At 34.2% G+C, this 16,668-nt stretch overlaps 3 protein-coding genes and 1 non-coding gene across 4 annotated transcripts; all 4 read left to right on the top strand.

The window, feature by feature from the left end:
- The first annotated feature begins 1,731 nt into the window (after nucleotides 1-1,731).
- Nucleotides 1,732-5,968, top strand: LOC130507852 (uncharacterized). Its single transcript, XM_057002513.1, has 6 exons — nucleotides 1,732-2,342; nucleotides 2,811-4,307; nucleotides 4,403-4,946; nucleotides 5,030-5,129; nucleotides 5,193-5,527; nucleotides 5,597-5,968. Exons 1-6 carry the CDS (start codon nucleotides 2,198-2,200, stop codon nucleotides 5,928-5,930), a joined length of 2,955 nt encoding a protein of 984 aa, XP_056858493.1. The 5' UTR covers nucleotides 1,732-2,197; the 3' UTR covers nucleotides 5,931-5,968.
- Nucleotides 5,969-7,555: 1,587 nt separating this feature from the next.
- LOC130507853 (uncharacterized) lies at nucleotides 7,556-9,694 on the top strand. The gene is made up of 6 exons (XM_057002514.1): nucleotides 7,556-7,772; nucleotides 7,953-8,347; nucleotides 8,421-8,547; nucleotides 8,609-8,920; nucleotides 8,997-9,209; nucleotides 9,302-9,694. Exons 1-6 carry the CDS (start codon nucleotides 7,770-7,772, stop codon nucleotides 9,614-9,616), a joined length of 1,365 nt encoding a protein of 454 aa, XP_056858494.1. The 5' UTR covers nucleotides 7,556-7,769; the 3' UTR covers nucleotides 9,617-9,694.
- A 2,250-nt stretch (nucleotides 9,695-11,944) lies between these two features.
- On the top strand, nucleotides 11,945-12,016 carry TRNAC-GCA (transfer RNA cysteine (anticodon GCA)). The gene has a single exon. It is a non-coding gene; the product is annotated as a tRNA-Cys (tRNA).
- A 415-nt stretch (nucleotides 12,017-12,431) lies between these two features.
- On the top strand, nucleotides 12,432-15,348 carry LOC108836887 (phosphoinositide phosphatase SAC4-like). Its single transcript, XM_057004194.1, has 9 exons — nucleotides 12,432-12,506; nucleotides 12,559-12,635; nucleotides 12,806-12,976; nucleotides 13,113-13,167; nucleotides 13,265-13,398; nucleotides 13,502-13,631; nucleotides 13,895-14,160; nucleotides 15,032-15,047; nucleotides 15,241-15,348. The coding sequence occupies exons 1-9, from the start codon at nucleotides 12,432-12,434 to the stop codon at nucleotides 15,346-15,348; spliced, it is 1,032 nt and encodes a 343-aa protein (XP_056860174.1).
- The last annotated feature ends 1,320 nt before the right edge of the window (nucleotides 15,349-16,668 follow it).

The raw sequence follows: 16,668 nt of genomic DNA, 5'->3' as shown, positions 1-16,668 counted from the left end.
TATTTTTCTGTATTTTTATTCATTATCTTGAATTTATATTTATTTTATTTAAATTTAACTTTTTATTTATTTGAATTTTATGAATTTTTTGATTTTTTGAGATTTTTATGATTGTTTCAAGTTTTTTTTTATTATTACATTTTTTTATTTATTTTATTAATAAAATAATTATTGTTGTAATTTTTTGAAATTTTTATGAATTTTTATGAATTTTTTTGAATTTTTTATATTTTTCTGTATTTTTTATTTTTTATTATTAAAATATTTTTAAAAAAAAACTGAAACGTCATCAGTTTTGAACAGTACCGGTTACGATTTTGACTTGATGTACAAGTAAGCCAGATTGAAGGTTTAATATGCTAAATTTGCCAACTTGAGTGTTTAAAGTGCTTGTGAAATACTCTCAAGGTTTAAAGTGCAAGTGGCTGCCATTTTGAGGGTTTTTTATGCGATTTTCCCCAAAAATATTCTCATTATTAGTTAAGTTTCATTAATAATATAGACTAGATTTTGACCCGCGCTTGGAAGCGCGGAATATTTTACGATGAAAAATTTCACTAATAATATAACAAATATTTTGGTAATTTTAAAGAGTGTGTTTAGAATATTTTTGCATTTAAATCAGTGTTTTTTAATTCAACCCGATTGTGATTATACCGGTTAATCCGGAGATCTAACAATTCAATTTAAGTTTTTAAAATATTCATATTAAAAAAAAATCATTAAAATCCGAGACTAACCGATTGAACTGTTGGATGACCGATATGTAATCTAATTTGATTTAAATTATAATAGTTTCATAATTTGTAATCTTATAATCCAAATTTTAAAGTTTATTATTTTGCAATTTATAAAATTATGACGTTTCTACAAAATTTTAAAGAGAAATGATAGATATAAAATAACTAAGATTAATTATTGTATTGTTTGGAAACATTGATAGTAGTATAAAAAATATATTGTTTGGTAGTAGTATAAAGAAATAAGTATATTGTTTGAAAACATAGATAATAGTATAAAGAAAGGAATATTAATAATTTAATGTAGGTTTAATTATAAAGTATAAAATTGTATTTAATTTAAAAATTTATAAAATAAATGTTAGGTCCAACATAATGTTTCTGTTTTAATAAGATAGATATTCGACCAATATTTATTATAATGAATTTTAAGGAGTACAACAACAAAGATGTACGGCATCGCCAGCAATACGATCTAGCACACATAAACCAATAGTTCCTGGTGGGAACTGAGGCGGTCCGCATCGAATCTTACACTCTTCGTTGGTATTGCACCCACCTCTAAATTTACATTCTACAGGTAGGCCTTTTTCTTCTATCTTCAATACTATAAATTAACAAGAAAAAAACAATAACAATGATCATGAGTTATCACATTTTTTTTTTCTAAGAAACTATGTATTGTTCTATAGAACAGTTTCTACTAATTTGTATGTGGGTAATTATTATAATTAGTTACAAACGTAAATTTCATCAAAACGTGTGTTGCCAATTTTCAAAAGATATGCAAAAATTTATAAAAAATAACTTAAGAAGAGAGAAAAATACTGAAATGTATACTTTTTGATTGGGAAGTAAATAGCAAAGAACATGCGATAAGAAGTGCTGCAAGCTGGGACTTTGACAACGCCATCGCTTGAATGAAACTTTGATGTAAATTTGTTTTGTTTGGTCTCAACTCTCGAGATAATAAAAAGGGGACACTACAAGAAAACAGCATTTTGGCGAGGAAAGTTAACGAGGAAATATAATCCTCGTAAATGTACGAGGAACTTACGAGGAATTTACAACGAAAGAAATAAACCTCGTTATTTTCTCGTAAACTAACGAAGATAACATTTCGTCGTAAAGCCCACGTAACTTTACGTGGTCTTTACGAGGAAATACATTTTCCTCGTAAAAACCACGTAAAGCTTGCATTATCTTTACGAGGAAAACTGGAAATATAATTTCCTCGTTAAATCAACGTAAATTTACGTCACCTTTACGAGGAAATGATATACGTGAACTTAACGAAGTATTTTAAAGCACGTTTTTTTTTGCTACCTACCTTTTCCTCGCAAATTCATCGCAAAACTTCAACTACCAGATTCGAAAATTTTCTATAAATATGGAAGTTTCAACATCATTTTAAACACACCAACAAGAAAAAAAAAGAAAAACGTGAAAGGAAAAAAATGTCAGGCTCTGGGAATGTCTACGAGTTGCGGAGGTGGATGTATATGCATAGAGATGCTAACGGGAGAGTGACGAAAGAATACATTGCGGGACTGGAGACATTTATGCATCAAGCAGATTCCACACCGCTCGCCCTAGAAAGCGGTAAGATGTTCTGTCCATGTCGGAAATGCAACAATTCGAAATTGGCAAATCGTGAAAATGTTTGGAAGCATTTAATAAATAGAGGTTTCACGCCAAATTACTATATCTGGTTTCAACATGGAGAAGGTTATAATAATTATGATCAGAATGAAGCTAGTAGTAGTAATAGCAATTTTCAGGAAGAACCGGTTGCTCTTCATTTGCATAATGAACCTAGTTACCATCAGGAGGAGCAGATGGTAGATTTTGATAGGGTTCATGATATGGTAACTGATGCATTTGTAGCTCATGATGAAGATGAAGAACCTAACATAGATGCAAAAAAGTTTTATGAAATGTTAAATGCGGCGAATCAACCACTTTACAGTGGTTGTAGAGAAGGTCTCTCTAAATTGTCGTTGGCTGCTAGAATGATGAATATTAAAACTGATCACAATTTACCTGAAAGTTGCATGAATGAATGGGCAGACTTGTTCAAAGAGTATTTGCCGGAAGACAATGTGTCTGCTGATTCTTATTATGAGATTCAGAAACTGGTGTATAGTCTTGGGTTGCCTTCGGAGATGATAGATGTTTGCATCGACAACTGCATGATCTACTGGGGAAATGATGAGAAGTTAGAAGAATGTCGATTCTGCAAGAAGCCACGATTCAAGCCGCAAGGACGGGGACGTAATAGGGTACCGTACCAAAGGATGTGGTACCTACCAATTACAGACAGATTGAAAAGATTGTACCAATCAGAGCAGACTGCTGGAAAGATGAGATGGCATGCCGAGCATACTCAGACGGATGGTGAGATGACACATCCATCAGATGCAAGAGCCTGGAAACATTTTAACAAAGTATATCCGGAATTCGCTAGCAATATCCGGAATGTGTATCTCGGATTATGCACAGATGGATTTAGTCCATTCGGAATGTCAGGGAGACAATATTCATTGTGGCCAGTCTTTCTTACGCCATACAACCTGCCACCGGAGATGTGCATGCAACGGGAGTTGCTATTCTTGACCATATTAATACCTGGTCCGAAACATCCTAAAAGGTCGCTGGATGTTTTCCTGCAACCACTGATAAAAGAGTTGAAGGATTTGTGGTCAACAGGGGAGAGGACGTATGACTGCTCAACGAAGACGAATTTCACGATGCGAGCGATGCTTTTGTGGACCATAAGTGACTTTCCTGCCTATGGGATGTTGTCGGGATGGACTACACATGGGAGATTAGCTTGTCCATATTGTAATGGAGCGACAGATGCGTTTCAACTGAAGAATGGGAGGAAGACAAGTTGGTTCGATTGTCATCGTAGATTTCTTCCCATTGGCCATCCGTACCGAAGAAACAAGACATTGTTTAGGCACAAAAGGGTTGTGAGAGACACTCCTCCTCCATATTTAACTGGAGAAGAAACTGAAAAGCAACTCGATTACTATGGAGTTTTGGAAACAGTTCCTCGTGGTGGTAATTGGCATGTTCCCCCTAATATGCCTGATTCTTACGGTGTTCATCACAACTGGCACAAGAAGAGTATATTTTGGGAGTTGCCATATTGGAAGGATCTTCTTCTGCGCCACAACCTCGATGTGATGCATATAGAGAAGAATTTCTTTGAGAACATCATGAATACAATATTGAATGTCCCGGGGAAGACAAAAGACAACATAAAATCAAGGTTAGACTTGCCGGATATTTGCTCAAGAAGCGAGTTACATATAAACAGCAATGGGCAAGTTCCTGTTCCGATATTCAGATTGTCTTCAGAAAAAAAGTCGGTGTTGTTCAACTGGGTAGCATCAGAAGTGAAATTCCCCGATGGGTATGTTTCAAATCTGTCTAGATGCGTTGAAAAGGGTCAAAAATTCTCTGGGATGAAGAGTCATGACTGTCATGTCTTTATGCAACGACTACTTCCCTTTGCTTTTGCGGAGCTACTTCCTACAAACGTACATGAAGCACTTGCAGGTACTATATTTATTATTGCAGTTATTTTATATATAATGATTTAGTTTGAAATATATATGACTAATATGTGTATAATTGTTTTTGGAATATACAAGGCATTGGAGCATTTTTCAGGGATCTGAGCACCCGCACCCTTAAAGTAGAAGTCGTGGAACAGCTTCAAGAGAACATTCCCATCTTATTGTGCAACTTGGAGAAGATATTTCCTCCTGGGTTTTTTGACGTAATGGAGCATCTAGCTGTCCACCTTCCATATGAGGCATTGCTTCGTGGACCTGTACATTACGGATGGATGTATCAGTATGAGCGAGCCATGAAATATTTGAAGGGAAAAGCAAAGAACCTTGCAAAGGTTGAAGGTTCTATAATTGCTGGAAGTTTGACGGAAGAAACTTCTCACTTCACATCGTACTACTTTGCGTCAAAAGTACGTACTCGGAAAAGAGCTCCAAGGAGATATGATGATGGTGGTGTCGCGCCAACATACGCAGTTGCTGGTGTTCCAGACATCTTTAGCCAGATTGGGCGACTGGGTGGAAAATCAAAAGAGGTTTGGTGGTCGAGTGAAGAAGACGCTCATAGTGCACACACCTATATTCTACTTAATTGTGAGGATCCATTGATTCGTTATTTTGAAAGGTAACATAAATGGACACGTATATATAAATTAACACATATATATAATTGCCAAATATTAATTAATATAAAAAGTGATTTTACAGCCTATTTGTTTCACAAGTCGAAGAAACATTCCCTGGTATATCCACAACTGACGTAGACAAAAGGAAAGATCAACACTTTATAAAATGGTTGAAGAGTCAGGTATTAACTCAAACTCTTTATTCATAAATGATTTGTATTTTAACGTTCACTTTGTTTTTGCAGGTTGATTTTGACGACGATGCAGATTATCCTAAGTGGTTACATGAAGTAATTCAATCTCCACATGTAAAGGTCACCACTTCACAGATGTATTTCACACGAGGCTATACTTTTCACACATATGAGTATGGTAGACAGCGGGCAACCAGTAACTATGGAATATGTGTGAAAGGGGAAACCGATTTCTACGGTATCTTGACAGAGATTATCGAAGTGGAATTTCCAGGGATATTGAAGCTGAAATGCGTCCTCTTCAAATGTGAGTGGTTCGACCCCGTCGTCAACAGAGGTGTTCGGTTTAACAAATTCGGTGTAGTTGATGTCAATGGTGGAAGAAGGTACAACAAATTCTTTATTTGGCATACATGAGTAGAATAAGCTTATTTCTATGTTTTCTTTATTTTCAGGTACAACAAATTCGAGCCTTTCATCTTAGCTTCACAAGCAGATCAAGTTAGCTACCTTCCATACCCTCGGATGAGAGAATCGGGAATAAATTGGTTATCCGTGATCAAAGTTACACCTCGAGGACGAATCATAAGTGGAGAAGAACCACCATTGCAAGAAGAACAGATAAATGAAGTCGAGGAACCTGAACAACAAATTGATGACATTCTTCTCATTGATCCGCATAATCATGAGTATGAAGATCTTACCGACGATGGCACAGATGAAGCTGTTGAAGACGAGTTTAATGAAAATGATGATGTTTCTAGTGATGACGAAAATGTATCTGATTGATGTATTTGTGTTTTAATATGATTGATTTTCAGACTTAATGCATGTGATTCGATTATAAAAAAAAATATTGAGTTTGAGGTTTTGAATGAAAAATAAATGATTGAGGTTTGGGATTGGAATATGAAGAGTAGAAGATAGGAAAGATGGTGTTTGTGGTTTGGGGTTTTTGATTTTAGAGGTTTAGAAAGAAAACCTCGTTAATTCCTCGTAATGTACGAGGAAATAACGAGGAAAGTAGAAAAAAAGAAATACACGGGCCTCGTTAATTCCACGTAAGCACAAATCGTCGTAACGACCTCGTAAGCTTACGTGGAATTAACGAGGCTTTCTTTTTTTTTTTATTTCCTCGTTATTTCCTCGTAGGTTTACGAGGTTTTAACGAGATATGTTGTCTAAACCCCTAAACCCTAAACCCCAAACCCCATCTTTCTTATCTCTTTTGTCTAAATCCCAAACTCCAAACCCCATTAATAATTTTATAATTTTCAAAAGATTATATTTTTAAATCTTCAAAAGATTATATTTTCAAATCTTCAAATGATTATATTTTCAAATCTTCAGAAGATTATATTTTTAAATCTTCAAAATATTATATTTTCAAATCTTCAAATGATTATATTTTCAAATCTTCAAATGATTATATTTAAATAAATAATTTGATTTTGTATAAGTTTAAATTAGGAAGAAGAGATTGATATTAGAATTTAAAGAATTGTGATTATAAATTTTGAGGTTTGAAATGTTAAGAATATTGAGTTTGAGGTTTTGAATGAAAAATAAAGGATTGAGGTTTGGGATTGGAATATGAAGAGTAGAAGATAGGAAAGATGGTGTTTGTGGTTTGGGGTTTTTGATTTTAGAGGTTTAGAAAGAAAACCTCGGTAATTCCTCGTAATTTACGACGAAATAACGAGGAAAGTAGAAAAAAAGAAATACACGGGCCTCGTTAATTCCACGTAAGCACAAATCGTCGTAACGCCCTCGTAAGCTTACGTGGAATTAACGAGGCTTTCTTTTTTTTTTTTTTTCCTCGTTATTTCCTCGTAGGTTTACGAGGTTTTAACGAGATATGTTGTCTAAACCCCTAAACCCTAAACCCCAAACCCCATCTTTCTTATCTATTTTGTCTAAATCCAAAACTCCAAACCCCATTAATAATTTTATAATTTTCAAAAGATTATATTTTTAAATCTTCAAAAGATTATATTTTTAAATCTTCAAAAGATTATATTTTCAAATCTTCAAATGATTATATTTTCAAATCTTCAAATGATTATATTTAAATAAATAATTTGATTTTGTATAAGTTTAAATTAGGAAGAAGAGATTGATATTAGAAGTTAAAGAATTGTGGTTATAAATTTTGAGTTTTGATATGTTATGAATATATGAAGTAGAATATAAGAAAGATGGGGTTTAAGGTTTGGGGTTTAGAGTTTAGAGGTTTAGAAAATAACCTCGTTAATAACTCGTAACTTACGAAGCATTTACGAGGAACAGAAAGACGGGCCTCGAAATTTCATCGTTTTATTTGGGACGGGCCTCGCAATTTCCTCGTAATGTTACGAGGGTTTTACGAGTAACAAAAAGACGGGCCTCGCTAATTTATCGTTTAGTTTGGGACGGGCCTCGCAATTTCCTCGTAATCTTACAAGGTTTTTACGAGAAAGAGGAACACGGGCCTCTTTAATTCCTCGTAAACTTACGAGGAAATTGCGAGACCTCCGTAACTTATATATACAACCTCACAAACCTCACACTGTCCATTCCTCCCAACTTCCTCTCCACTTCCTCCCCATTTCGTCTCTAACTCCTTTCCCATTCCTCTCTCCTCCGAAAATGGTAATTTCCTCGCCCCCTTTATTAGTTTAGACAATTTAGATAGGTGGTTAATTTAGGTGGTTAGTTTAGAGAATTTAGATAGGTTTACGGATTTTATGTTTGTTAGATAGATTTTTAAATTATTGATGATAGCTTTTTAATTATTGATGATCATAATCTCAAAAAAATATATTTTTGCAGGTTCGCCAGCGCATGCTTACTGCTCACTACAGGGAGATATTCGGTGAGCCTGGTAGTCAGTTAGACCCGCCAGGTTCTTCTTCAGGTGCCGGCGGTTCAGGTTCTTCGGATCAGGAGTCTGTTCCCGAGACTCAGCATTTCTTCCCTCCGATTCCTCCTCCGATGGCTCAGCCTCAGCCGATGGCTCAGCCGATGGCTCAGCCGATGGCTCAGCCGATGGCTCCTCCGGTGCCTCCTCCGATGGCTCCTCCTGAGATCCCCGCCGCTGTTCATCCCGATCTCATGGTGCCACCTACTGTTCCCTTCTCGCAGTACACTGTCGAGGATATTCTTGGTATGCCAGGCAGAGCTGGTTTACCAATCATAGACCCCGACAGACCCGACGGGACTTTATGGTAAGTGTATTTTTTAAATAATTATTTTAATTTATAACTTCATTAAATAATTTAAATTTTCATTTTTTTCCAGGTTTGGGGTTGACAATTCCCTTGCGACAGATGTAACCGAGACGATTAAAGGTTACTTCTCCATGGCGCATCCAAACTGGAAATTGACGCCGATCTACATCCGAAAGACGTGGTTCAAGATTTACGCTGTAAGTAATTCTATTAATTAATTATTTTTTTTATTAACTAATTATTAATTTTTTTTTGCAGCAAAAGTATCATTGGTCCATCGGGGTCAGTGAGAGAGTGAGGAAGGCGTTTTACGAAAAGGCGCAAGTTCGCTTGTCGGACACGGTTTGCAACTGGAAGGGTGCCTGGATCGTCAAGGGGTACACCCGTGGCAAACCCGCTGAGCTTACCACGGATGTTTGGGACGGCCTCATCCGTTACTGGAAGGATCCTAACTCCATTAGGATCGCAAGCATTTGTGCTGCCGCCCGTAACACGGTAGACGAGCACGGTAACGGCCCGATGCTACACTCTACGGGCCAAAAACCACATGCCGGTGTCCGTTTGAAAATGGTACGTAATTAAATATTTAATTATTATTTTTAATATAATTAAATATATTTCTAACAATTTTCTTAAATGTTTTTAGGCCAAAGAGTTGGGACGTCTCCCGACTCTTCCGGAACTTTACGAGCGGACCCACAAAAACAAGGCGGGCCAGTTTTTAGATGGCAAGTCCGAGCAAATCTACAACAACGTAATTGCTCGGGTTGAGGAGCGCCAGACTCAGCTGACCCAGCAGTCCGGCGACGGATTACCAGTTACCTTATCCACAACTGAAGTGGATAAGATTTACGAGGAGGTAAATTTTTTAACATTATATCTTTTTAATTATTAATTGATTAAATTTCCCTTTTAAATTTAACTAACAAATATAATTTTTTTGTTTTTAAGGTTGTCCCTAAGAAAAAGGGACGTACGTTGGGGATCGGTTCCGTCAATGATGTCCCGAGAGCGACATCATCTTATGCTCAGAGACAGACCGAAGAAGTCACTCAGTTGCGTTCCGAGCTGGGCGCGACCAAAAGCCGTGTGAGTGGACTCGAAGCCTTCATCGACGTTATAGCGTCCACAAATCCGGAATGGGAAGCTTTGTTGAGGAACATGAAACAACAAAATCCCATTCCAGGCGAGTCATCGGGCACACATAACGAGGAGGATGTTACGAGGAGGAGCGAGGAATTCTACGAGGCGATGAACGAGCCTTAGTTTTTTTAGTTTTTTTTCGGTTTATGTATTATAAAATCCAAAACTTAATTATATATAAAATATTTTGTTGCTTGTGAATTTTATTTAAAATTTATTTATAAATCCAATATTTAAATATTTTTATTTTGTTAAATTAATAATTATTATATTTATCAAATAATATTTTATTAATTCGAAAAATGGAAGTCTACGAGTTATTTACGACGAAAATGTTTCCGAGAAATTTACGAAGAAATGCTTTCGAGGTTTTTACGAGGAAAGTCTTTCGAGGTCTTTACGAGGAAAGGCTTTCGAGGTTTTTACGAGGAAAACCTTTCAACGATTCTACATCGATTTTACGAGGAAATCCTTTCAAGGATATTACATCGAATTTACGAGGATATGTTTTCAAGGATCTTACGTGTAAGTAACGACGCGTGGTTCACGTGGTTTGTACGAGGAAACTAGGCGAGTGATTTACAAGGAAAGGGGGCGAGGAACTTACGACGAAATATTAACTTCGTCTTTACGAGGAAATCGAAACCTCGCTATTCTACGAGGAAATGGCGACGAATCCTTTTTTACGACGGACGAAAAACGACGAAAGACTTTTCCTCGTTAATTCCTCGTAAACCTCCTTTTACGAGGAATTAACGAGGAAAATGGCCCTCGTTAATTATTTGTTTTCTTGTAGTGGGAGCGTATATATTATATAAGATATAGAAACCTCATATTAATGTGATTGATTTCACTAACTGCTTGATTCTTCTACTCAAGTCTTAGTATATATTCCTTCCATCTTTGTACCTAATCTCTTTGTATAAATGTAGACCATTGGTCTTGTGAATAAATCACCTCTCATATTCAACATGGTATGCAAGACCAATGGTCTATATTTAGACAAAGAGATTAGGTACAAAGATGGAAAGAATATATACTAAGACTTGATTATAAGAATCAAGCTGTTAGTGATATCATTCACATTGATATGAGGTTTCTATATTCTATATATATAACAATCTGAATAGTCAAGTCCCTGTTTAAATTTAAACGAAGAAAAATGTGATTACATAAAGTTTTAACAGCAAAATTATTACGTGTTTTGAAAGCGCGGGTCAAAATTTAGTTTAAAACTTAATATGTGTATAATTATGACTAGATATCCACATATTCTATAGGTAATATGATTTATGTATATGGTTTTAAGAAGTACTAGATTTTGACCCGCGCTTTAAAAAGCGCTGATATTTGCTTTGTTGACGATTTCGAGAAAAAAGAATACATGAATTTAAAACTTTTTATTTGGAAAAATTATAATTTAAAATTTGTTCTAATATAATATTTGAGTTTAAAGTAGTGTTTTCATATTCGACTTTGATCCGTAATTGAACTTATAGATCTGGCGATCCGTATATAATTAGATTTGTATTTTATGAAAAAAATATTTAAAAATCGATAAACTCAATAAAAACAAAAAAATTGCCACAAACCCGTGATCTGATACCAACTGATTCGATAAAAAATTTTAAAATCCGATAATTGTTTTTTAAAATTGATGAAATTATTCATAGACTTATTAACACTATATGAAAATTGAATAAATCTGTGATTCCTTAAACTTTGTTGTATTTTTTATAATGTGGTTTGAAGAAAATGAATAAATGATTATTAAAAAAAACATATTTTTAATTTCATATATATATATATATATATATTCATATTTGATTACAAGATTGCTAAATAATGCCATACACGGAAGTAATATTTTTAAAAAATGGTATTGTCTTGTAAATATGATGGAAATCCAACGGCAGAATCTAAAATGCACGAAAATAATATTTTTAAAAAATAGTATTGTCTTGTAAATATGATGAAACTCCAAGGAGAGAATCCAAAAATTTTAAAATAGGATCCTACTTTAATAGTATAGATACTAATACTGATTTAATAACTGAAAACTGCTTGCAATAATTATTTTAAACATCGATGTTAAAAGAAACCTTCAATAAAATAAGAAAAAATAAGTAGGAAAATTAGAATAAGACTCCTTATTTTGTATGCATACACTAAATCCTAAAATACTCACCAAACTAAATCTTAAGAAATATTAAACTCGATTCAATAAGGGACAATTCAAACTAAGTCATTGTATTTTTTTCTCCCACAATCTAAATATTTTGAGTGAAATCTATAATAATTCACTTATTAACTATTTCCTTCTCACTGATCATATATATATGCATTCAATTATCAATACTTTCTTTTACTACTAGATAATTGATTGAACCATATAAGGTTTAAGAAAAATTGAAAAGCTAATTAAAGCGACTTGAAGAAAAAAACCAAAGTGGGTCTGTAGCTCAGTGGTAGAGCAATTGACTGCAGATCAATAGGTCACCGGTTCGAAACCGGTTGGGCCCTTATATTTTGTTTAATGTTAAAATAAAACATTAGTATTTCAGGATATAACTCTTGGGTCAAGTTATCGTAGCCAGTATGGTCCAAGAAGGTTACTAGCTGATATGACAGCCAGCAACGTAAATCGTTAATTGTGAACGACGCTTCTTTCAATTCGTTTTCTGAGTTTCCCCATATCCATCCACTCGAATCATGTTAAAATTTTCTTTGCAAGTCTTTTGATGTGCACAAAGCCTCGTGTGGAAATTTTATTTTAGACATTAATCAAACATTTGTTGTATAAATTTTATTTTATTTCCGACCAATACGTCTAATGCTGCACCGTGTCCCTGCACCGTCTAATTACATTAATATTATAGACACCATCAATCAAACATTTGTTGTATAAATTTTATTTTATTTCCGACCAATACGTCTAATGCTGCACCGTGTCCCTGCACCGTCTAATTACATTAGCATCTTTATTCTCGGATACTTTGATAGTTTCAGTGCTGTTTAGATTAATGGGTACTGATTACTGAACCTGGATTATGTTATACATGTAGACAACTCTTTCTGAAGCTGGAAGGAATTTCAAACTCACTCTTATTGCTAGGCGTTCCCGCCATAATGCTGGAACAAGGTATCATCTCTCCCTAGTTTCGTGCTCTTTCGTAAACATGACTGTTATAACTGCCTCGGTATTCTAACCTGTAGCAATAACTTGATATCAAATGCAAAAAAAGAGCCCCTCTGATTACAACTTTTGGTAGTTATTATGCTTCTTTTTTTATAAACCCCTTCTGATTTTAGGTGCTTGAAACGAGGAATAAACGAAAGTGGCAACGTTGCTAATGATGTCGAAACAGAGCAGATACTGTCTGAGGACGTTCCTAAAGACCATCCCACTCAAATAAATTCTGTTGTGCAGAATCGTGGCTCAATCCCTCTATTTTGGTCACAGGAGACCTCCGGATATAGTGTGTAAGTGTTATCATACTATTATACTGCCTGGTCCCTTCTCTCTCTCCCCTGTTTTTGAGTACCTCATTGTCATATCTAGTGTCAAAAAGGGATCAAGGTGAGTTGCTTATCATCTTTTATGTCTTAATCATTTCAGCTGGGTATCTATATTGGCAAGTGTTGCTTCTGCTTGCACCTTAACCTACTTAAATGTCAACGAACTGAACTAGTGTGTGTGCATTGTCATTTTGAAACTCTGGCATCTCAAAGTTTTCACTGATTTTTGCTGTTGCTTTGGACACTCAATAGACAAAAGAGAGGAGACCCAGGGAGTCGATTCTCTGGGCAGAGTTTGCCAATGCAACTGACTTTATAAACAAAGATCTGCCTGAAGAAAATCGTCTCAGATTCCTTCACTGGGACTTGCATAAACATTTTCAGAGGTATTCCTTTAAATTAGCGTTCCAGCTTCTTCACATAATGAATATTTGAGAAATACACCTTTAGATAAAAACCAGTTTTCTCTTTGCTTTGTCTTTATTTCAGCAAAACAGCAAATGTCTTGACACTTCTTGGCAAAGTAGCCGTGTGTGCTTTGATGCTAACAGGTTTCTTTTACCATCAAGTTACCCCAGCAATGATGCTCGAGGGTTGTATGAGCTTGTCTTCTTCTGATTAAGCTTTTTTCTTGATCTCTTGTAACTTAATTGTGTTATTGTAAGTAAGCCTTTTGGCTTGTCAAAGTAGTTCTGGAATCATTCTTCTAGCTTAGTTAATGTTCATCAATATTTCGTAATTTGTGTCACTTTTTGAAAATTGTATAGCATTCGACTGTCACTTGGTGGAAAATGATTTTTAAAAATTAATTCTCTTAGAAGAGTTACTTTCCGGCTTAGCTGTATATTAGTTCTTACAATACTGATGACTTAAAATTGCAGGGCCGAAATGTCACCACATAATAGTTCTGATGATGATTGTGGGGAATATGATTCAGTAGAGAAGACTTTTCGCCCTAAGAATGTTGCTAGTGGTGATTATGATAACAAGCCTCGTAGGCTCCAGAGGGGCGTGCTGAGGACCAATTTCATAGATTGTCTTGACCGTACAAATGTTGCGCAATATGCATATGGTTGGGCTGCTCTAGGTCAACAGCTTCATGCTTTGGGAATTACAGATGCTACAACAATAGAACTTGATGATCCTTGGCTAAAATTGGAATAGAACTTAAAAGTCTTGAACGGGCTCAAAGTGGAAGTAGCTGCTAATAGGATTTAACAAGCAGATGATAATCCAAAAAATAACTGAACCTGTCACAAATAGATGGTTAGAACATCTCCAAAAGTACTCTCTATTTTAGTGTTTTCAAAACTTTAAATTTAAAGTTTCAAAGTGTTTTTTTCCAAAAGCAAAACTTCAAATCTAACTTCAAAATTATTTATATTTTATACTATGGTCTCTATATTTGTTATAATTGAAATAAATTCATAAAAATTTATAAATAACTAGCACATATTTAAAAATATCACACTGATATTAATTAATAAAATCTTACAGTAAATATATAAACTATAAATATAAATATATAACTAAATATTAAAATACAAGAAAAACACTCTATTTTGAAACGCAAAACTTCATATTTGAAGCTTAAAGATGTTTTTAAATTTCATATTTGAAGTGTAAAGATGTTCTTAAACCTTAAACTTCTTATTTTTAAAGGTTTTATTTAGTTTTATGTGTAAAACTTAAATTTATGAAAACAAATATGAAATATTATGAGATATGATTATTTTTTAAAGATTAAAATGATAAACAACAAAATATCTAAGAATCATAAAATGTAGTATGTAATTATAAGGACCAAAATGCAAATAAAAAGTGAAACTTCAAATTTGAAGTTTTGATTAATGATACTCTATATTTGAAGTTTCACTACTAAGAATTTCAAATTTGAAATTTCTTTTTGGAAAACAAAAAACTTCATATATGAAGTTATAGAGTATCTTTTGGAGATGCTCTTATGCCCGACTATGTTATATGACAGTTTATATTCCTCTGTTTTAAACTTAAAAATAGCATGAAGTGGTTAAGAGTATAGCAAATCTGTTAGTTAGTGAAAATAAAAATATTGCCTGGAGAAGTTCTCCCAGCAGGGATATATTACAGTTTATATTCATACGGTAATGTATTGTATCATACATACCACATATCACACTGCTCTTGTTTTGAGAGGCATATATTGTCATTTAGTTATTCACTTGAAACTTCACAACTTCCTTTAGCAGGGAAAGGAACCTATGGAAGCGGAACCGTCTGGACACACAAAGATCTGTGATGATTTTACAGATAGCTTCAAACAATGGGTAGCATACGGAGAGGCACTCTGCCATTGAAGCTCTCTCAACTTACTTTTCCTTCACCAACTTCGGTTTTGTCACTTGTGGACATTTGGGGGTATTACGGTTGAGACTTTTGTTAGGGTCCTTCATTGTTTTGGGTTTGAAGGTTGCTGTAAATATTATATGAATCCATCTTGTAACTTATTATTTTATTTTTATTTTTTTAGTCAAAAAAAAAAAAACTTATTATTTTTTTCCATTTGTAAAGAAAGTCCATTATCGCAAGCAAACACCCAACTTCATTTCAATTACTATTCTACTAATAATGTTAAAGCTCTTGTTTCATTTGTCCAAAAAAAAAGAAGCTCTTGTGTCAATTGCAACAGAATCAATGACAATACGTCAAATATCGAATAAAAGAGTAGTCATTTAATCTTTGCAAGTGGATAGGGACGCATGGGTCAATAGAGAACAACTTGATTCACATGTCTTTCCTGTTTGGTATAGTTGACGATGGTCGATGTCTCACATGTGTAGGACATTAATTTTGAAACTATTATTCATGATTTTGCATCAAGTAAAGCTCGAAAGATGGTTTCTTACGATTTTTAGATGACTTCTGTTTCCTTTGTTTTTCCAGACTCAAGAAATGTCAAAGTACAAAAACTTTGCCAGAAACAAATGATTGCCAAAAAAGCTAGGAATGAAAAAGAAAGAGAAGCACAGCAAAAACTCTGGATCTTTATTTTATTTTGTCTTTGCTTTTGCTAAACATTATTGCTTAGTATTTTACTCGTTGTAACAATTTTGTAAGTTGCATGTATATCTATATGTTGGAGGGTTTTTTTTTAACTTCTGTCCCTGCGTCTATCAAATGTTTGAGCCGGCGCTGTGTGTAGTGCAACAATCTTTGTAATCAGAAGAAGGATTTACATGTCGATGTTATATAAGTATGTGTTTGAAAACAACATTATCCAATCATATAAGTTGGTAGAGACTTTAGGATATTATTTTTGGTGATGACTACAAATCGAAGCATGTCTTATTTTCATAACCGTGGTGTCAGAATTATTTCTTAATAATTACACGCATCTCCGCCGTTTGATTGAACATAGTATATTCGATTTACAACAATGGTATTAAAAAAAACAATGGTATTAAAAGATCTTATTTAGGAGTAATAATTTGGAAGAAATAGGGTTTAGTAATACAGGGTGAATTTTTGGGTTTCAGACTATTTTTAATGATATTTTATTTTGAATACAGGGTCCTCGCCCACCAACATAGACCAAGGGGGCACAAAATCGGTTTATTAAGCATTTATTATACTCTAGGTTTTGTTTAAAACGGTTCCTCAAACACACATGGTTGGTT

This window comes from Raphanus sativus, chromosome 2 (genome assembly GCF_000801105.2).
Source record: "Raphanus sativus cultivar WK10039 chromosome 2, ASM80110v3, whole genome shotgun sequence".
Taxonomy (NCBI): Eukaryota; Viridiplantae; Streptophyta; class Magnoliopsida; order Brassicales; family Brassicaceae; genus Raphanus; species Raphanus sativus.
Note: the sequence above shows the minus strand (reverse complement) of the source record. Positions and strands in the feature narration are given on the sequence as shown.